The sequence below is a fragment of the Oryzias latipes genome, chromosome 6 (assembly GCF_002234675.1).
Source record: "Oryzias latipes chromosome 6, ASM223467v1".
NCBI classification, from domain to species: Eukaryota; Metazoa; Chordata; class Actinopteri; order Beloniformes; family Adrianichthyidae; genus Oryzias; species Oryzias latipes.
Window position 1 is genome coordinate 7957219 of NC_019864.2, and position 23603 is coordinate 7980821.

At 38.6% G+C, this 23603-nt stretch overlaps 1 protein-coding gene across 9 annotated transcripts in view; it reads right to left on the minus strand.

Annotated features, from left to right (window-relative positions):
- The window catches only part of plekha7 (pleckstrin homology domain containing A7), a 138411-nt gene that overhangs the window by 55326 nt on the left and 59482 nt on the right, over positions 1 to 23603 (minus strand). For all 9 annotated transcript variants that reach the window (XM_011475780.3, XM_011475778.3, XM_011475777.3 and 6 more), the window contains one exon: positions 12512 to 12595. In XM_011475780.3, the coding sequence (XP_011474082.1) occupies positions 12512 to 12595 (84 nt within the window). The remainder of the gene's footprint in view (positions 1 to 12511; positions 12596 to 23603) is intronic.

Below are 23603 nucleotides of genomic sequence, written 5' to 3' on the forward strand. Positions count from 1 at the left end.
ACTTTTATCTATTTACATAAATATTATTGAATGTATCCTTTTTTTTAATGCTTCCTAAAGCAATAGCAGTCTATGCATATAATAACATCCTTCACAGTTAGCTCAAGCTTTTGCTGTTACATTAAATACTTTCACTAACACTTTAATAAATTCCTTAATAAACTAGTTAAATACATTAGTAGAAGCAAAAATTTGTGTATTCATGTAAATCTGTTGGATTTTAGAAAAGTGTTTCACTATTATCTTCATATGTCCAGTTGTTTTAAATTAAAAAATGTTTTTTTTCATTTTTGTATTCTGAGGTGTTCTTCACACAAAGAAACAATACATCTGAAAAAAATGTATGATCCTTAAATTAAATGTACACATACTATAGGCATAAATCCAGGTTCCAATGAAATCTTATAAAAACACATAATATGCATTCCTTAATAGACTAATTATTAGGCGTTAATAGCATTGATAATTTGTACATAGGCCTTCATATGACATTTACAAGACATTCATTAGGAATTATAGATAACTTAATGTGCTGCTTATAAAGGAATTTATACGATTGACAGAACCAGTCAAGGATTATTGTTACTGGTTTTTGGAACTTAGTACAGTACAACCCAGACAGCAAAGCATAGTTTACTTATGTCTCACTTTAGCTTCACAAAAATAAGAAGGCAGAAAATTCAGAACTTCTACTTTGGAAAAAAACAAACAAAAAAAGTCCATTTTTATGTTTAAATTCCCACATGCAACCAAAGGCAACTGAAAATGATACAACTGCAAATTTAAGATTTGTTTATGGCTATTAAGAATCTCCAGACAGCAATTCCCACAAATGTGACTGCCTGTTTGCAGGCTGCAATTCATCTGTGTGCATGACACCAACAGATGAGGCTTGCTGTGTTTGTTTTCTTTACTGTCAACAGACGGACAGTGGGCTGAGCATGTGTGTAAATCTGTCTGATTAAGTATGAAAGAAGAAAACAAATTGCTGTGTAATATACTCGTGTATCAAAGAATCCAGTATAATTAGCTTGCGCCATATTTCTCAGTGACAGGTTTTTCCTCGGTTTTATTGCGATCTTTATCGTCTGTTTTATAATAAAGACTATGGCCTGAATGGGATGTTTTCCAAGAGCATAAACTAGCTCCTGCAGGGAAACATAGACCAAATGATTGAGTTAAGAATATAAAAATATTAGATATAAAGAACAAACAATGTCTCTAAATGAGGATGGGAAGACCAACCCTTTTTGCAAAGATGAACAGATTTGCTGAAGTCAAAATACATGAGAGCCATGAGATAAGTGTTAATATTAAATGTAAAACCTTTTTTTAATAAATAACAGTATTCCAAATGTGGCCATATGTTATAAATAAAAACGGTCCATCTATCTATCTGTCCATCTCCCAACCGCTGAATCCCTTTTGGGATCACAAGCCAATCCCCGCTACTGTTGGGCGACAAAGGCAGGGTAAACCCCAGACCATTCTCCAGTCTGTTGCAGGGCCACACAACCGCACACATTCACACCTAGGGACTATTTAACTTGGAGACCAATTAACCTATGAAGCATGTTTTTGTACTGCTGGAGGAAATCAGAGGGCCAGGATAAAATCCCACGCATGGACAAGAAGAACAGGCAAACTCCACACAGAAAGGACCCAGCCGGGGTCTGAACCAGGGCCTTCTCTCTGTGAGGTGAGAAGTACATATACAATATTTCTGTGTGTCTTCAATGATATGTGTTGTTCAAAGGATGCCGGATATTGATTTTGATGGGGGAAGGTAATCAGCCGTAAAGCACATGTTTTATTAAAACTCAAGAGGTCACTGACTTGAAATTCCAAAAAAAAGTGCATTTTCACTTAAAAATAATATTAAAAAGAGGTCATTTAGAATACATGTCAAAGAAAGTTGATTTATATTAATTAAGAATTAATGAACAATTGATCCTCCCCTGAGATGAAAGCACAAGCTGAATATGGATATTAAATCCTAATTTGACTGCAAACTTGTTTTCCAAATATGAATATGAGCATGATTTTAAGTCCTGAAGTCTATATATACCTTCTACTCTTTACATTGACTGCCTGCTTTATGTCATGAATGATTTTCTTCCACTTTAATGATAAAGTGAGCCATTGTTCAACAAAAACACATCATATAAACTTTTAATGAATGCAGAGGAATCTCCACAAAGCTTCAAGAGATTTAGCTGTGATTGAAGTGCTTTGTGCGAAAGGACTGATTGCAGTGTCTCAAGAGGAAAAATAACATTGGTTTAATTTGCCTTTTTACTGTTCCATATCCGTTCTGACCTTTTAGCTCCAAGTACACCCAGAAGGAGTAAATCTAACAGAGCCGGCCCTATTTGAAACCATAAAAATGATACAGTACCATTGTTTTAGGGAATGCAGGAAAACTCTATATGCTATCACCAAAACAACAATAAACAGTTCTTAAGAGGGAATGCAAACATATATGATATAAAATAATAATACAATAAAATAATAATATTTCCTTTCTCCCAAAATTACTACCTAAGGCTTCTGGCTGCAAAGGTTAAGAAACAAATTAAAAGACGTGATCAGATTTTGACAAAGCTGAGGAATAACAGCAGGACCATGGAAAATTCCACAAAAATGAAGATTTTGTTCCGAAATTATAAAATCTTTAACACACCTTAAGCTCAAAGTCCAAACACACCTTGTTTTGTACTGTAAAAAGTGTCCTCCAGGGTAACATTGGTCTCTAAATCCTTGTGGCGCATAATCCGCTGTAACCCGAGCAATTTGAAATGTGCCCCATTAGTTGAAAGCATGCATTGTGGGAAGCAGAGCCAAATCAATGGGTTGTGCCCCTGGAATGTTTGCCAAATATTCTCTGTCAATGTCAAATAGCTTTTTCTAATATGCAGTTCTATTGTTAGTTTATTTCACCTGCAGCACAATCAAGCCCAGTTTAGGTGAAGGATGTTTCCAGAAAAGGAGCACGTTTCTCTCTTAAAGCAGCAAATGTCATGTCAGTAGCATCCTATCCCAAATTCAGCAATGTATTTTTCTCGTTTTGTTTGCTTTTAGATTTCCTAAAGATTATCCCCAATTGCTGCTGATTCCCAAAATATAGTATGTATATGTTGTATAAATGTTGTATGTGGAGAAACACTTCCAAACTTTTTTAAGGCTTTATTTCAAAGAGCATTATAAGAACAAAAGAAACCAACAAATATAGAATTTATTTTACTTTAGTGCAAAAACGTTTTGCAATATTGCTTTTCTGATTAAAGTAGAATATTTACCTAAAGCCAAAGTTTGTTCATGTTAACTCTTTAAAATCTTAACAAGAGCAGTGATTTGCTCTTTAATATAATATGTCCATTTTTCTAAAGCTAGACCTACATCACATAATAAAGGTGTAAGTCTTCTGCAGCTGAGTGGATTTTCTGATCAACACTGTGAACTTTTTCCAAGTATAAGGATAAAATTCTTTGGGAATTTTCCAACAATCATTTTTTCTCTTGCACCAAAGGTTGCGGTGCAGGAATGCTACCATATGGGGGAGGCCAACAACGTCAGAAAAACCGAGCCATTTCCCCCAAAATGACCAAATTCAAAGACAATTCTTTGAAGTCACTTCAAAAGCTGACAGCTTATAAATAAACCACAAGCCCCTCAAGACACAAGCCATCATTAAAATATTAGGAAAGCACTAATGATGTCTCCAACACAAACTTCTCAAGCACAACTTTACATTTCTAGGAATTCTTCAGGAGTTTGAATTTCCTAGTGGGTCTGTTAGGATTACAGACTGCCAAGTATCTATTCTTTTCTTGTTAGAAGAGCAGTTTGCATCAACACCTTAGATGTAGATGTAGATGCCGGTCCACCTTTGCAGCTATTACAGTTTTAACTCTTCTGGGAAGGCTGTCCACAAGGTTAAGGAGTGTTTCTAGGAATTTTGGACCATTTTTCCAGAAGCACATTGGTGAGGTCACACGTTGATGTTGGTGGAGAAGGCCTGGCTCTCAGTCTCTGCTCTATTTCATCCCAAATTTTTCTATCGGCACTGTGCTGGCCAGTCAAGTTCATCCACACCAGACTCTGTCATCCATGTCTTTATGGACCTTGCCTTGTAAACTGGCGCAGCCATGTTGGAAAAGGAATGGGCCTGCTCCAAACTGTTACCACAAGGTTCGGAGCATGGAATAGTCCAAAATGTTTTGGTATCCTGAAGCATTCAGAGTTCCTTTCACTGGACCTAAGGCGCCAAGCCCAAGTCCTGAAAAACAAGCCCATACCATCATTTTTCCTCCACCAAATTTCCCTCTTGGAACAATGCAGTCCCAAATGTACCGTTCTCCTGGAAACCTCCGAACCCAGACTTAGATCATCAGATTGGAAGATGGAAAAGCAAGATTCATCATTTCAGAGAAGGGGTCTCCGCTGCTCTAGAGTCCAGTGGCGGTGTGCTCTACACCACTGCATCCGACTCTTTGCATTGGCTTGGATGCAGTTGCTCCGTCATGGTAAACCTGTTCCATGAAGCTCTTTCTGCATTCTGTACTTTGGCTAATCTGACGGTCACATGAAGTTTGGAGCTCTGTAGCAATTGACTGTGCAGAAAGTCGGCGATCTCTTTGCATCCACGGACCTCTCTCCATCACTTTACATGGTCTACCACTTTGTGGCTGAGTTGCTGTTATTCCCAAACTCTTCCATTTTGTTCTGATAGAGCTGACAGTTGACTGTGGAATATTTAGGAGTGAGGAAATCTAACCACTGGATTTGTTGCACAGGTAGCATCCTATGACAGCTCCACACTGGAAATCCCTGAGCTCCAGAGAGTGGCCCAGTCTTTCCTAAATGTTTGTGAAAACAGTCTGCATGCAGCGCTTGATTTTATGCAACTGTGGCCAGACAACCTGATCCTGATAATTTTGGATGGGTGAGTGAGAGTGTATTCAGGTGGTCACAAGCATAAATTTGTAAAACTCAAACCTACTTAGCATGGTTTGAAGTGCATGTTTCAGTTCTGCATCGCTGCCATGGCAATAATCAATCAAAGCGTTGCCATGCAGCAACCTCAGCCAAACTCCATGTATGCACTCTTCAATTCTCTGGCATAGTCTTGCTTGAATTCTCAAACCAACATTAGTGGACAGGGAAACCGTTAAACATGGTAAAATATGCATCCAACAAGACAGAAAATTGCATAAGAGCTTTTGCAGAACACGAAGGGGAGGGACTGAAAGATCCAATAATGTGTCAGAATATTTGTCAAGTGACAACAAAAGATTCTGTCTTCAAACAGAATGGACAGCTACACCCCTATTATCTGTATCATGTTGTACATATATCTGTTTTTTAAAAAAACGTCCCAGATAAATTTGCTTTTTCATAAAAATGTTATTTGATTTTGCACAATTCCTAAAAAACACAAGTAAAAAGTACTTTGATCATTCTGACATTTACAGAAAAGACCAAACATAAAAACTAGTGACAAAAACTGACTGAGTTTGAAAATGTAACTTTTATTAGTGAGAAAATGTGGATGTAGGTCCTCTTATTTATTCTGTGTTTTCACTGAACTGGGTCAATGTAAACCCAATGGAAACAAGCAGTGAGAGGTCTGAAGCGACGACGCCTTTCAGGCAGCAAGATTCAGCTAGGCCCAATGCAGTAAAAGTTACACTCAGCGGAGTGAATTAGCCAGAAGTGAGAAATCTGAACTTTGGGGAACATTTGTGTCACACCAACCAATCATGAACCTATCTTTGGTATTGATATGTTGATGATGTGGATCAGTGGATGGAGTCCAAAACCAACATGGAGGAAAGGCTTATTGTCACCATTTGTGAACATCCCAAACTTTATAATGTCCATCCAGATTCTCATTTATCCCGGTAAATTCATCAAGGCAGTGAAATTGAAAGATGAAGAGTGACTAAGCAGTAATGGTAACTCAAAAGAATAAAGTAACACGGATTTTGTTTATTGAATACAAGATAAAGGGCTTAATGTCTGATAAACACTTACTTTTTGGTCCTTCTAGCTGAATGTTTGAGGAGTTTTGCAATCCTATAAAGTTTTTCTCATTCATTTTCAACAAGCATTAAAATCATAACCTTTTGAAAATAATAAAAACGAGATAAGTTATTAATAAAGTTATAAAGTTAAGTCATAAATCTCCTTAAGGATTTAAATGTTTCTACACCTGAATCATTAAAGTATCTTTAAAAAACTTCAATATTTTCTTCTCAGAGAACAGTAGTGTAAAAACGGCTCAACCATCACGTGATAAAAACACAGACAGAAAGATTAGACAGAATTTCAGATCAAAAGATGAAAAAATGTATATTGGTTAAAGTTTGTGCTGCTCATGTTGATAAAACATAATCCCCTTTCCTGCTTTAGATGGACACTATGTGTCCACGATTTCTTTGCCTTAAAGCTGCTCCCTTTTGCAGTGGCCAGAGCAACTCATCCAAATGTCCTCTCTGTATTTAAGATTGTACCATCAAAGTGTTTCTCTTGTTAAATACCAAAAAAAACATTTATTTTATTTTTAACAGTGCGCTGTGTTCTGCGTCCTTGTCGTTCAAACTCCTCCATGCCGTGTCTCCTTTGTAGAGCGTCTTCAGCTTTCAAAATCAAAACAAATCTTTGATCGTGATCAAAATCTTTTTTTTTTTTTTTATGCCGGATTAATTTTAAACTTTGAGAGTTTAAACACGAGAGAAAAGTATAAAAATGTTCATGTCTGTCTAGACCAAATTTGGAAATTTCCCCTATAGCTGGTTATTTATTTATATATATGTATATATTGTAAATTCACATTTGACAGCTAACCCGACAGGGAGGAGGAAAGTCAAGTGAGTTCTTAAGCTCATGGGGCTGGTATGTTGACACTCTTCAACAGAATTCATACACACTCGGTACAAATTCACAAGCTATCATATTCTAGCTTTGGGAAGACCTCACTCTACAGATGTGGTGTGAAGACTGCACTTAGATATCAAGAAAAACAATCAGTTTTCATTCGGCTAAGCTTGATTATCCAGAACACAGTGTGTTTTTTATTGAGCTTAATGGTTGTACAACTAAAGGTTATTGGTTTTTAAACACAAGGAATATCCAAACAGTCTGCAAAATATCCTAAAAGCTAAACCGTCTGGAACACAGACTCAGTATTTTAACCACTATGTCTGGCAAAACACATCATAGTTACTTTGCATAAAGAAGCTGTCGAGCATTTCTTTTAGGCGGTCTTCATAAAGGTTTTCATCTGTATTAATGTACAACTGTAATTCCCTTTGACTTTACTACATTTCACTAAAGCCTGTTATTTACTGCATAGATTAAAAAAAAGGGCTTTAATGGACATTAGTAAATTATGTTTCACAGCAATCTACATCCTGACATTCACAAATACAATGTCACACAGAGCCATGAAAGGATGTTCCATATTTTTCTAAGAGGACAGAGTATACACGAGCTCTTCCATTAGAAATGGGAACAACATCTATTTTTATGACCACTCACGCACACACACACACACACACACGTGTGGGTTATGAGTGTGTGTTGTACTGACGCGCATTTTAAGTGCTTTAGTCAGGCGTGTTTCACACCTACGCGGCTGCTACTATGACAGATCCATCAGAACATAGCAAATGAGAAATGTAAGCTAGTCCATCATCATCTGGAGTTAAAAAAAAATGAGAGAAAGGAAGAGATAGTGAGTAGGAGTATTGAAGTGGGGAATAGGGGGCAATAAAGAGAAAAAGGAAAAAATAGAGATCTGAAGTGAAGTAAAGCGCAGTATGTAACTGTAGTTAAAAGAAGGGGGCTCAGAACACCTAAAAATGCAAGCTCAGGGGGCTGCAGTTTGCTTGACACAAACTATGACGGTCAGATATTGGTGCAAATGGCAGGGCCCAATCAGAAGAGCCAGAACTTTAGGGGAGTCGCACAATTCCATCTAACAAAACCTGTTAGATAAAAATTGTTTATTTAGGCTTAAAGTTTCTGTTATTTATTTGGAGCTTGCGTCTCCTGTTTCTATCCGGCTTGGATCACGTGGATGAGCTGCTCTTGCAGACAGTAAAACAGAGCAGTTACCTGATAACATCAGCTTAAAGAGCAGCACATACTGAATAAGAGTGTTGACAGATTGTGGATCGCTACAAACTGAGGACGCCGCTGTCCTACATCATTTTAAGAGCCGTGAGGGGAGCTGAGTGCTAAAAGAAAAAAAAAGAAAAATTTACTGCAGCTGGCAAAAGCTTCATTCAGTATTTAGACATTCCAAAGTCAAGGTTTGGTTTTTAACTACTAAATATGAAGAAGACAGCAGGCAGCTGGAAGCTTTTCTTACATCACGTCTTACAAACACAGCCTAATAAAAATAAGTTGGAGCTCCATGTCTCATCTTTAAGAACAAGCACAAAAAACAACAAATGACTGATCGGTTGTGAAATTAGTAAATCAATCAGATGCAGTGTATTTTGTATTCTAATTGACTTAAAAGATGCCTTCATCTCCAACTTTAAGAGATGTGCCTTAATAGGAAGAGATAAGGAGTCCACTATGGAAAATGAAAGGACGATGTGGAGGCGTCCGTCCTATGCGCAGCGTCAGACGGTTGCTTCCAAAAAAACTGTTGGTTTCCTAAAGACGGTGTGTTTGAGTTTGTTGCTTGAAAGTAAAAACTTGACTTAGGAACAATAAAGGTTGCTTCAGAAATAATGGTTGCCTCCAAAATAAATTCATTTTAAATCAATTAGCACTTTATTCGTGTTATTTTTTAAGTTTAAATCTGTGGCATTGTCATGGTAACGGCTACAGAACCCCAGCTCACTCGGAAAGTGGCATTTGTGCTAAATGCCATGTTAAAGACCAACCTTGATGAAAAGGGGGTTTTTAACATGTTCTTGTGGCATTTTTCTATGGAAGCATTTGTGTAGCAAAATTAAAAAATAAAAGTCAAGTTCAAAATGAAGCTGCATCAAATGACTCAAAATTAAAATAAAAAGGTAATCCGCAAAAAAGCTTTTTCATTTATAATAATAATAATACGATATAATAATACAAAAGGTATTTGACATTTCATTTTCAAAAATTTCTCTGTTAAATGTGTAGCAAAATTCATTTAGAAATGTCTAATTTGACAATTAAAATGGATTAACAGAAATGTAACTCCATCAAATGACTCAAAATTAAAATTAAAAATCAATACTTCAAAATTCGTTTTCATTTTATACTTAAAAACCACTTATTCTGTATGGCCAGGCTTGTAGCTTTGTGTTAGCGGCAGAGGAGAGGGCTTTGTGATGGTTGTGCACTCCTGATGATCGTACACAGCTTCTCAGGACTACGTAGCTGCATTTCCGCCTAATGCGGTCCAGAGCTTGGGACCACAGCCACTTTCGGAAGCCCCGTGGTCTGCAGCAGGATGCACCCAATAGGCCTCGAATGGAGCCTGGGCCCACGGTTCGAAGCCTCTCCCCCAGACTAGCATTGTCTTCGGACGGAGCTAAACCCGGTCCGCTAGCCATGAGACAGAGCTAGTCCGGGGAAGCTTCGAAGGAGGAAATGCTGCTACGCAGACCTGAGAAACTCTAAATCATCACATGAATTTGTGTTTCCAGTGGTGTCCAGAACAAAATAAAGGCTGATGTAATTTCCACACATTTACATCCAAGATGCTGATTGCGGCACTGCTCGCACGGACATTTAAGTCCCTCCACGGCTAATGTTCAAGCTATACAATAAGCAAACAAGAAAGCCAACAAAAATTGTTAAATGAAAGTCAACATTGCTGTTGATTGTAAAATATGATCGACATTCTGGTGTGTCCATCATAGAGCCAATGGAAGGCCAGAGATCTTTCCTCCCGTCCTGCAGTTGTTATAAAACTATGTAATAATGTATGTCCACCTATGTTCCAACTTTCTGTTGTTCTGGGTTACCAACTGCTGTTTAGGCCAGTGCATTAATATGAAAGCATTCAGGCTATGTGACCGGAACTTATTTTTTAGTCGTCCATTGTACATTTTAATGGACACCCTGCAGCCAGTCAGAATTGAGTATTCACCAAGACCATGGTATATAATAATAAATAAACCAAAGGCTTAAAAATAGTAATGGGAAGATAATTTTGTGACTGAATAAAAAGACAATTGACCTTTTTAGTAATATAATTTAAAAAGGTTATCACTATGTGTAATGCTGCAGCACACACCATTACAGAAGGATTTATAAGTATTTTAATATAAAAAGCTGAAAAGTATTATTCCATCCATCCATCCATTTTCTTCCTATGGCCAGGTTCCAGGGGCAACAAAGATGCCCAGACTGTCCTCGCCACCGACACTTCCATCAGCTCCTCTGGGGGTCTTTGCTCCCTGCCAGCTGAGAAATGGATTATAAAAACTGTCCTTTTCAAATTTTCATGTCAAAGTTACAGAAAAAAGTGGTATTTTGACTTCCAAGCGCAGTTCACTCTTGTCTTTTACTCTTTTCCTATCCTATCCAAGTCTAACATACAACTATTTCTCGTGTTTTACTTAAAAAGAAAATCGGCTTTTGATCACTTACAAAAAGCTTTAAATCCTACAGCAGAAAATGAAAAGTGGGGAGTAAAGAGAAGCTAAATGACAGCTTAACTTATTAAGGAGGTAAATGTGGAGAAAAGAGGAAATGGAAAGCAATGAGACGCTGACAGAGGAGGGGAAATGAAAAGAGCAAATAGATTGCTAGAAACTGTCTGCACACTCACACTTCGTTACATTTTAATGCACTCCATCATCAGATTATAAGCCGCAAAAGTTCCATTAATGGTATGATAGGTTATATAATATAATTAATAATAATCTATTAATTGTCTTTTACTGAATCAGTGAATAAGTTTAGATCAGACGTATTTAAGAACAAAATTGCTGTGACACCTGAAGGAACAAAGCCGTGTTTGAGAGGATGCATGTGTAGAACTGGACAGTAGAAGTTCAGCTCTGGTCTGGAATATCAATATCAATCAAAAAGGGTTTATATAAATCAAGTAAGATCAGCAAGACTTGAAAAAACATTTAACTTTAAGCATAATTAAAATAAAAATCCGGTCCTATTTGCTAAAAGTGTGTATACCACCTCAGCATACAGAGTCACGACAACGCAGTCCGACTACTCCGGTAAAGCTAACTTCAACGGGTTCCCAAAGGGGGAAAACATCAATAAGGGTGCTCTCAGGATTATCAGAGCAAATCAGAATGCAGCACATCCTCTCAAGACCTTAGAAGTATTTTTGAAGATTTCAGCAATTAGATTTTTTCTACTCAGATGTAACCACTAAGACAAGTACAGACAAACCTTTGACATCAGTTTATTACAATGTTTGCTCTGAATCTTAAAAAAAAAAAAAAACAACGAATGGCAATTTGAAGTTGTCTGATTGCTGTTTGGGTCTGCCGGTTTTATTTTCTACAATATGCAATATGATATGCAAGACAGTTTTTTGGGATCGTGCAATCGTAAAAATCCCTACCAGCTTGGACTGTGAGTAGAAATCAGCAGGTAAGAATGTCACAAGTTGCTGTCGCTATTTAAGTGGCTGGTCTAGCAACTCCGGCAACGCGAAATTGTATATATATATATATAGGCCAAACATTCGAAATGAAGAGAATAAACCAATCATTTTTATTGCTTTAAGAAATGGCGTAAAAAGCGCTTTACAACCTTCTTAGAAGGCCCAAAGCCCTTTATATTTAAAGTCCCATTCGCACCCACACACACACACATTCACACACTGATGCCGAACACTGGCATCAACCTATGACCGCAGGAGCAATGTGGGGGTTCAGTGTCTTGCCCAAGGACATTTTGACACATGGCAAAGGACAGGAACCAAACCTGCAATCTTCTGATCAGAGGATGACTGCTTTACCTGCAGTTGTATTTCCAAATACAGATGGATTCATTTCATACAAATCTAAAAAGTACTCCAGTATTTCAATGTTCTACTTTCTTTTCAAACAGATATGGCTAAAGCAGCCCCCTCTGGTTTGACAACAGCCAATGGACAAAACTGAGCCAATTGTATAGTTTAAGTCTTGCAAAGAAATGTAATAAAACCATTTGAAAAAAAGGGACTTTTGCAACACCAACACAGTGAGCACGCTCCAGCAGTACACTGTGTGCTCAGTAAATTCAAGAACACTTCCATATTTCATTATTTTCATTAAACCATGACGTGCAAAAAGAACTTTTCTGAAAGAAAATTTAAAGTAAACTTGATAAGCGACTGCATAGGGACCTTAAAAATGTCCTTCTTGAGTAAAATTTGCCAAATATTGTAAATAATTACAATCAATATATCATCCACTGGCAGATAAAACATATTTTCTTCTTTAAATTTTTTTTAACAAAAGATAACTAGGGCAAATTAACTGTGTATAAGAAAATGTGTGTGGTTTAAAATGATAAAAACCATTTGATGGAAGAAACCGTCACTCACTGTTCATGGAGGAGGAAGTCCATGTTTTCCGGGGAGATCTGCCCGGTAACCGGATGGCAAAATGATGTGCTCCTCTGGTTATGGCTGAAGTGACAGAGAGAGAAGAGACATGGGGAAACAAAATTAGCAACCTCGCATGAACTATAAACACTGAAACTTTCACACACACACACACCCCCCGGCACTCTGTTCACACCCCCCATCCAGAGGCCGATCGTTCCTGAGAGGGGAAGCAGACTTACAATCTGTGTCTAACCTCTCCACCCTGATGGGACTTGGTCCATGACTTTCCCAGCCCTGTGTAGAATTTAATGGGTCACTGCAGGAGCCCTCCCCACCCACTCGCCCCACCCAAAGCAAGCCGCAAAACGTGCAGCACCCAAAATGTTGAGGTCAGCACGAACGCTGCACAGCGCTGGCCCGGGCCTCCGCCAGTTAAGCCTCAATCAGAGTGTAAAAGCATTTGACTTAGTAAACAATGGCAGGTGACCTCATGAGTTTGTTTTCTGCATCTATATTTACTTGAGCCGTTATGTTTTCCACATATTTAGGTGTTTTTAGATCTTATATCATATAAAACTGCTGATCTGCTAATACTCCCTTATTTTGAATGAAAATAAAAAGTCCAACTATTGCCAACAGGTTAAAGGATATCAGATGGGCTCTGTGTGTTTGCAATCCAGTCCATTTAACTCCCTATAACTACTGAGGGCAAAACAACAGACTGTGATGAAAGCTTTGTCCTTTCCGCAGTTTAGAGGAGATGCTTAGCAGTCAGCAGCAGAAGCTTAACCCTGATGAGCAGCAGAGCAACAGCATGTGGGAAACAATCACACTCTTTGCAATACGATCAATAGGCATCAACGCTGTTTTCACCTCAGCAGCTGCTCACAGTACTAAAGCTGCACAGAGTGTGGCTAGTCATTTCAAAATATTTGATAAAGAAAACTATCTCCCAGGACAGGCTATAACATTACAGGGGAGTTAATCTTACAAACATATTTATATGCTTTCATTTGATGATCGGTTTGAAACAGCTGATCTAAAGCCAAATGCACTGCTGTGCATGTGTGTCCATTTATACATCTGCAGTGGTTCACACTTGTGCTGTTTTTAAAGTGATCTGTACCGCATGTTACCGATTTTCATCCACTGGATTCCCTAACATGGAGCAGAAAAGGCCCTCATGAAGTCAGACTTAGAGAGATATCCCTACTTTTAAGAAAAAAGACAAAGAAACTTCTCGTTCTTGTTGGTGATCCACATCACTTATGCCGCTCCACCTCCACTATTCTTCTAGAGACTTTTCTGGATTTTCCCATCTAACCGATCATACCCCTTCTTATAAATCTGATGTCATCTGAGTTTTAAAGTCCCACTATGATCATCTTTTGATCTTTTTTCAAAGCAATCCCATTGGTTTTTTGTTATGATTACGCCATTTGTAGCCAAAAATGTTAACATTTGTTATTTTGTAGGAAATAGTTTTTACAATTCAGTAGAAATTTGCCTCTGAGTTTTTGGCAGGACCGTTGACACAGAGCAACCACACCCCCTTCCCCGTCCTTGTTGCAGAGAGCCACAAACAGGAAGCTTGTGTTCCCCGCAGCGTATTTTCTACGTCACAAATATAAGCTCTTTTTTCCAACATTATTTTTTCGACTTATCCTGATTCACAACAATTTAAATAAAGAAATACCGGTACTTGGAAATGCTATTTTTGGCCTAATTTTCTTAATATATATTCTCCATCATCAATAAAATCCCCCAAGAACATGTTAAAAACCCCAAAGACACAATTTGTATCTGAGTGGGCCAGTTAAATGGGCCAGATAATGCAGATTTAAACATTAACCCATAGGCACCCAGAGCCATTTTTCCTTAAAAACAAAATGATGTGAAATATATACTACAGACGATGTGGACCACAGAACACTTTTAGGATATTTTTCTGTTACACTGAGTCACTGTGGATTCTTATGTGTTAAGTATCAAAATATACATGAACTGGAACTATGATTTACTTTTTTTTTCTTTTTAATGATTTATTTGACATTTTATGTTTCATTGTATTAAAATGAGGTCTTTTGTGTCACAGGTTAGCTGTCAAGAATGCAACTAAATGATTAAAAAAAAACAACAACAAAGTGATTTATTATAAGGCAGTTAAACTCACATTTAAACTTGCAAGTTTGAGTTTAAAAAGGATTCAGTGTCAAACTGGAGGTGGTGTCTATAGTAAGGCCAAAGCAAAAACATCCCAGTTTTTATTTATTGATACAATCAAGGATTCAGAATGAATCAGAAACAGGAAGTTTCAGTTTTGACAGAGAACTATAGGCAGATCATGGCTGCTGGTCTGTGAGTAATGACTCATAGCTAAGCCCCTCTGAATCCAACAGCCACTACCAAACTGCAGCCGCGGTGTCTGCACTGTTGTATTGATCAGTTTGATAATGTCCTGTTTGTATGAATGTGTCCAGACAAAGCCAAATGAACCATCTGCCTAACGGAAACTATTAATAAAAAAAATTCCCAGCACCAATAAAGCAGAACTACTGACAGCAGTTACGGGAAATTATCTAAAAATAATAAGCATAACCTTCATTTTTACCACAAAATTAACAGGTTACATGATGCTGCATCAACCGAGAGAGGAAGGCGGCCTGTCCAATAAATCATCACACAGAAAGCCTAAACAGTGATTTTAACGTGAGGACAAATGTAAAACAGTCTTTCATTTGCACAATAGTGTAAGATCTCAGAGATGCATTCAGAATTCATGACCATCAATTACAATTAGCATGTTAAACCCATCTACTCTGATTGCCAGCTCATAAAAAGCTCACAGAGGAATTTATCAATGCTGAAGCCAAAGTCACCTCAGGTCCTTTATGTCAGCTGTAAATCTTGGACATTCATACAAAGACTTATTTGTTTGTGAGCTCATATGTAGATCACCTCTCCAGGGACACAGAAAAGTCCATGTTATATTCCTCACAGACTGTAAGTGTAAGCACCTGGAGAGTTTATCAGTGATTCCCAATCCAGCAATGAGGTCCAAAATAGTGCTAGTCATTACAGATGTAACGCTCCCATTTCACAGGAAAACAAGGGAAACTGCCTGGAGTGTGAGGAGGACAGCGGAAAACAGTGCTGCATGCTTTGTGTAGAACCAACTGGATCACTTCAAAAGATCATCTGCCCCTGAATATCTCTGCTGTTTACAGGCTTTATGGTTTAACACCTTAGTGAAGCTAAAGCAAGGCTTTATGAAATAAAAATATCAGTGTCAAAACTAGCATCTATTACAATTCACAGGTTTCGCTACACTTGATGAATGAACTGAAAAGACTGCAGCCCTAGGGCTACCCATGCATAACTAACCAATCCAAACCCCTGATTGGTCAAACTTCTACCTTTTTTAACTTTTAATGCCCATTCAATGGCTGTGTGCTTTGTACGCAGAACCCAAAAACAAATGTACAAACTTGCATATCTACGCGTGAATACGAAAGTTTTAAAAAGTGCATTTACACACGTTTACATAGACTTTTCATTGGAAGTGGCTGCTTGAACCATTGACTGTATAATATAACTGGACCAATCACGTGTGACATCACCCATAAAAAAAGCCTTGCTTCCAGTTCCAATCAAATGAAGTCAATTCAGTCACCATTTTTCCACGATATGTCCATCACCATGTTGGAACCAGATGTCCTCAGTAAGCGGTGGTTGTTCCGTCTACATTTCTATGGCAATCACTCTCTCCAGTCAACAGTGAGCACGTTAGAAGCCATACTCCGTCCACTGAAAGAGCGCTAGGGAGAATCTGTCAATCAAACACTTTGAATGTTCGAAGCGAGGCTACCTCCTATTATTGAGGCATCTGATCAGTTTATAACTTGAATAACTTGCACTAAAACAAAAAGATAATGAAAAAAATAGGATTAGCAAGAACATGTTGATAAAAGGTCATAGAGCAAGAATGGTGATTCTGACAAGGACCGAGTAATAGCTATTTTTATTTACCTATAGAGGTCTATGGGATTTCGGCCTTTTGGGACCAGTGGCTACTTCCTATCTAGAATGTAGCCACTGTCAATTTATGTCAATGGCTTGAATGGACATTGCCAAGGCTGTTGTGAATGTAGCTTGAGCCATAGATGCTGGATTCATACAAATGGGATGCTAGGAGTCTTAAACTACTCACAAAGCCCATCCAAACTGCAACAACATATAAAAAGATAAAAAAAAACTTTAATGTTAAGAGGACACAAAAAACAAACTATGTATGTTAACAAAACTGTCCATAAATATTGAGAAATATTGTTGGTGAGTATCACATTTAATGTCTCTGACTCGGGGAAACCACATCTTTTCTTTTTGTGCTGTACCATACTGTCCTATTGTTATGTGCTGCAGACACAGCTTAAGAGGATTCAATGTAGTTAGTGACTTCATGCACATAGTCCTGCTGTTTCAAACTATTTTTGTCTCTGTTATCAAACAACTACGGCTATTACAAGTGCAATTCTTCTCTTTATAAAGAGAAAAGATAGAAAAGCAGAAAAGCAGTGTGCATTGATTTCAATAGCCTGCCTAGTGTCATGTCTCCCTCACCACAATCTGGGACATTTGCCAACCGCCCCATTTGGGGAGTGGCATTAAATTAAATGAATCAGGAGAATACAGGTATGTAAAAAAGTGCTATCCTCTTTAATTGTGAGTTTAAACAAATCACTAGTTTGTTAAAAAATGATTTAGGCCTCGCTAAGTCCTAAAACTGTAATTAATTCCTAAAGGGAGGAGGGCAGCATGACATGTTCTACTTTTTCAGTATCAGTTTATCAAGCACAAGTCCATAAACGGAGAACTAGTGTGTGAAAAACTAAAGCTGTGACTGTGTGGGATTTTTGATCACTGCGTTGATGATAAACCGCAAGCCCCCCCCCCAAATACAAAATCCCCTGGCGGCCGCGTTGCAAATGAACACAATTACATTGCAGTATTTTTATTAACAAATAACAGTAATAATTAACTACTACCTATCTAACTAATGAACTAACTATATAGGTGTTGAAGAATGACTGTGTGTATGTGTGTGTCTGCGCGTGCTGCATGTGTAAGAGGAAGGAGCACACACAAGTGTGTTGGGGGTGCGTGTGACATAAGTGACATAAGATTTAATCTTATGTCAAGATTTAGATCTCTTCTCTTATTAACATGAGAAGAGAAAAATCGGACAAAATTTGCACACTTAAAGTGGCATAACTTTCTCATTCTTTGAGCTATCTGGATGATCTTTCCATCATTGGAAAGCTCTCTTTAAGCCAGGGGTGTCAAACATAAGGCCCGCGGGCCTTAACCGGCCCGCCAGGTGGTTTTAATCCGACCCACACATGAAGAGTAAAAATCATAAGGATGATTAAAAAAGAAAGCAAGTTTCTAGTCCATTCCTGTGGCGAGTTATGATTATTTAAAGAAATAACCGAAATGCGCAATTCCGCCACTAGGGGAAGCAAAGGAAAGGAAAAACAGTTGAAACGGCACATCTCTGCACGTGCCAAAAGCGAAACACAACAGCTCTACGTCTGGGTAGGATGCACCTTGGTTCCCTATGAGCCTTACCGCTGTCGCTAATGATCAGGATGATCATTGATCAGGATGATCATTAGCGACACCCTGAAGACCAAAATGTTGTCAAACGTGAAGTGGAGTGAAGAGCCTTCCAGGAAAAATGGACAAAGTTTTTTCTTTCTTTCACGAAGCTGAATACAAAACCCAAATGCTTTGTATGTCATCAACATCGCAGTGCTCAAAGAATATGACATTCAGCACCACTAAGAGACTTACCATAAAGAAAAGTTTCTGGATTGCTTCAGTGTCAGATGTAAAATATTCAGTCTGTATTAATTTGAATAGACCAACTTTTTTTTAACTGAAATTAATTTTATTTGAGATCCATTGGCCCCAAGTGATGAGGCTCCTATGTTGATGAGGCATTTTTTCCAACCGAGTAAAAAACTAAAACAAAGCTGTTATGTTGCTTTTACGTTACCGGTCCGGCCCACTTGAGATCAGACGGGTTAAATGTGGCCCCCGAACCAAAATGAGTTTGACACCCCTGCTTTAAGCCTTTCCAACATAATTATAAACAGATAAATCCAGTTACATTTGAAATTTTAGATATGTCCCTACAGAAAGTCGCTACTTGAACACTCAGCACAACTGGAGTGTTTATTGAGCCCCGTGTGTCTCTTCCTGTTGCCTGCTCCGTAGTCCCCCCCCCCCCCATCCGTGGCATGCACTCCTCACAGAGCCAACAGGCTTTAGAAAGGCTATGCTCCCCCCACTGCACAGTTTACAGGGGAGCATGACATACGATAGTTGCTGCTTTCTGTTTTTGAAATAAAACGCCTCATCTGTTAATACAAAAGTATCTTTGTGTAATATTACTGCGTAGTTTTTAAATTATCAGTAAATACACAAGTGATGTACTAATAGTTCATAACTATGCCTATTACACAGTATTTTAGTCTCAAAATACCATATATTCACACAATATCTTCAAGACATTGTCAGCTCAAAAGTAGCTCACATGCCAAATGTGTGAGCGCCCCTGACTCAAAGCTTCGAAGCTGAAGGCATCAATGAAAATGTTGACAGATCACATCTGTCAACTAACTACTAGGGCAACCAGCTGTTTTCAGAAAGCTTGTAAATAGTTTTGGGTGCCAGAGCCAGTTCCAAAGCCCACTACATTATCTATGCTGTGTATTATATAGCTGCAAGTCAGACGCTCTTTGCAATGTAAAAGCTGTTGGTTTGAAATCATCTTTAGACCGAATCCAGACACGAGCGTCAGACGGTGAGTCATGGCTGTGCTGATGTCTTTCTCTTTCAAAGCAGAAGTCTGAATCGAATGTATAAAACAATATACCTGAAAGCAAATAACTACTAACCAATGCATTCACACCTTATCATTTTTAATAAATACCCATAAAATGCTGTTTAGATTGAATTTTAGATAGTCTGTAAGTAGAAAAAAACTCTGACAATAGTTGGAGGAGAATAAAAAATCCCTTTTTGACTTCAGGAAATGAAAGACTAAGCCTTTCTCCTCCCAGACCATCTCAGGAGGTGTCATCTGGAGGACTCACTGCATCTATGTTTGACTTTTGTGACACTGACATTAATAAAGGAAGGCCAGTGAAGCTATAGGATTATGTGAACAACTCCTTGACAGCCAATCCACCAATGAACCCAAAGCTGAAACATACATGCTCCTGTCCTCCTTTCCTCTGACAGGATGAAAGCTGCGCCTGCCATCATGTGGTACAGATCCTCACTCGGTTTCTTCTACATACGCATGACACGTTTACGGTGTACTTCATGACCATATGAAATACACCTTCCCAAGCACTGTCAATTACCACAAGATAGTTGGGGATCCAAGCACACATTTTCTGACTATTTGACAGTATTTTAGACAGCTGAAGTCCACTCACCAGTAAGTCAAACTGTCATAAGACAGCAGGTTAGAGCTAGATGGTCTTTTTATTGTATAGCAAAAGGTAGTCACAAAAATCATTGATAATAATAATAATTGATACTTTATTGATCCCACAATGGGGAAATTCTTCTCCGCATTCGACCCATCCCCTGGGGGAGCGGTGAGCTGCAGCCAACCGCGCTCGGGAGGCAGTAGCTTTAAGGGTCTTGGCTAAGGACCCTCACTGAGTGATGTTAATTGCTCGCCACTGATATGGTAAGTGCCCACAGTACCATTGCTCATTCCCCTCCAGGAATCGAACCCTGGATTCCTGCATGGTAGCCTCTCACCTTACCAACCGAGCTAATACAAATACCAAATAGTTTCAGAGTTTTGTAGTTATGAAAAAAGGGTGCATGGCAACCAATAAACATTTTCAAACTTGTAATTTCAATATTTTATCAAAACAACAGACAAAATCCCACAAAGCAAGAATGATATTTGGTTATCTCTCTATTTTTTACATTTACCTCACTCATCTATCGACTGCATAGGAGAACTGGTCAGGACTATTGCTACCAAAGACAATGCCTTGCTTCCAGTCCCAAAGAAATTAATTTAAGTCTCCATTTTTCTGCAATAGTGCCATCGCCATGTTGGGACCAGACGTCATCAGTAAGCAGTGACTGGTCTGAGTTTATGTTTCTATAGCAACCACTCTTTCCAATCAGGAGTAAGCATGTTAGAAGATCACACCCCTATCGCTAATAGCGGGCTCGGGGAAAACTGTCAATCAAACGCTCCAAAATTTTGACGTGACACCACCTACTTTTATTGAGGCATCTGATTAGTCCGTTTATAATTTGAATAACCTACGCTACTGCAAAAATATCATTTGTTAACAGGTAGCTGGTATAAAATTTCTCAATCTGAAGGCACATCCACAGGTAAAGAGACTGATGGTTTACAGCAAACGCCATTTTTATTTTATTGTTTAAGGCTATTGACTGATCGTCTCTACTCTGAGCTCCACCAGAAAAGGAAGTTCCTGCTGGAAAGACAAAGTCATTTTGATTGTGATTTTATTTGATTACTGTGCTGACATCCGTTCCGCTTTACAGATTCCCAAACCCAAGTCCCAGAGACTCCATCAGAAAATCTGTTTACAGTAGTAGACCTTTGCCTTACTCTTTTTTTCATACATCTATCCATCTTAACCATTTATGTATCCATGCTACCATCTGTTTATCTATCAATCCATCTATCGATCCATATATCAATCTCCATCTATCTATCTATCAATCCATCTCTATCCATCTATCTATCAATCCATCTCTATCCATCTATCTATCAATCCATCTCTATCCATCTATCCATCTATCCATCCATCTATCTATCCATCTACCATATCTATCCATCAACCGTATCTATCCATCTATCCATCAACCGTATCTATCCATCTATCCATCCATCCATCCCTCTATCCCTCTATATCCATTTTAGCAAGCCTTAATAATCAATGTCCCTTGTAAAGAAATCTATGCTAAAACCTTGACAGATGGGCATCAAGCTGTGATGGATTCTTTTCAGTTGGTTAAATGGTTAAATGTGGACATACAGATCAAGACATAAACATAAAAAAACAACTGTTGCCTGTATTTGGATCAAAGCAGTTACCAAACTGGCACATTGAACCAACTTGCATAAAAAGGGGTTTTTAGAACATGACATTTACGATTGCAAACAGCTTTTAATCGCAGCATCTTCACACCTCCTAATGGACACTTTCACCTGAATCGGACCAAGTTTTGAAAGCAAATCAGTTGGCTTTTAATTGAGATTAATAATAGAGCTGCTTTTGTGTCGTTTGGATGTAACACCGTCTTTGTTTTAAGTGACGGGATCCAGCCTGTATTTCAAAAATGATGTGGCGAGTGGGTGTTCACTCAGTCAAAGGTCATTTCTATTTAAAGGGATTTTCCAGATGAAATGTGTTTGAAGTGCAGAAAGAGAGGGGCGGGGAGGAGTGCTGCCGGTGCAGTACGGGGAAACACAGCAAGGTCATTCCATTCACACTGCACATGCACGCATGTGCATGTCTACCGGTGCACAAGAGTGTGAGCAGCACGAGGTGCGAAGAAAAGAACTGCTGCTCCCATTTAAAACATGCACGAAGGTAAACAGCTGTGCTTCTTTCTAGATGGTGTGATTGAAGTGTCACAAAACATAGTGTAAAAGTTTTCTAATCTTTTCTCAAAACTTAACAGGAAGTTGGTCTTCAAAATGTTTGAGCAAAGGGCTTGAAAACTAAAATAAAAGTGCAGCAAAAGCCAAATTCACCTCAGCTGCAGACCAACTGAAGAATAGAGCCCTGCAGATGTCATTCCAGATCTGCGGGATTTAAAAATACACTAATGCACGGGAATTCAGTCACAGAAATGGAAAAATAAAAAAGGCATACGTGCTGAACGCTGCCACGAGCTAAGTGACACATCTGAGTGCTGTCAGGAGTTTAAATAAACATATAATTCAGTTGCCCGGTGCCACAGCTGCAAGAGAGGTCCTGATTTGGCTGCAGTACAAAAATAGGAGAAAGTATTAACACTGTCAATTTGGTAGGCTGCAGCGAGGGCCGCTGGCACCACAGCTCACAGGGTTTAACCAATCACAGCACAAACAGACCCAGATAATGCTTTTAACCTCCATCAATGGCTTTTGGGAACAGTTACTTAGAAAAAAAAAACACACACTTAGGGCAAAGTAAATACCAAACAATTAATTGGCTTGCAAACTTCCTAATGGCATGCACAAATACACACAAATAAACTAAAAAAATTTACATTTAACAAGAAAATCAAGCAAAACCAACATAAACTAAATCATAAAAAACATAAAAGTAAAAAGAATTTTGAAACATCTGAAAGTTTCATGTAGTATAATGTACTTTTATGCACAGCAATTACCACATGTGAAATGTGGACAGTTTGCACTTCAACACCAGCAGGCTGTGCCAAACATACCAAGTAGGTCGACCTTTCACATCATCTGCAGACACGCGACAGAAAGCACTTAAAAGAAGGGCTAAAACTCCACAAGTCTAACAAAGCTGGCAGACACTTCTCCAGTTTTTTTTTACCTGTGTCCAAGTTGAACACCTTAATTTCACCACTTTTGATCCACTTCAAGCCCCTGAATACAAGTCAGCACTGCAAGTGCTGCACTGTGTTCCTGTCTATATAGGGGGGGGGATTGGCGGCATGGTCTTATTACTGGCTAAGGGGAAAAGAGATGAAACACAATCCGACTACTCAAACACGCAGTCATCTCCATACAAACACACTCACTAAGCCGTCCAGCTGGACTTTCAGCAAGCTCATGCTCCCAGTTAATTCCTTCCTTAGCCTGTTGAGGTGGTGAAGCACCTTCACAAAGCTTACTCTTTGAGGTGTTTCCAACCATTCATCACCACTGACCCTCTCTGCACAGCAAACAGCATTTTCTTGCAGTTCATTTCTCTTGTGCTACGTTCACACTAGGCACATGACGCGTCCTTGAACACATCACATGGCTGACGTTTAGCATATGGGTTTCACGCTG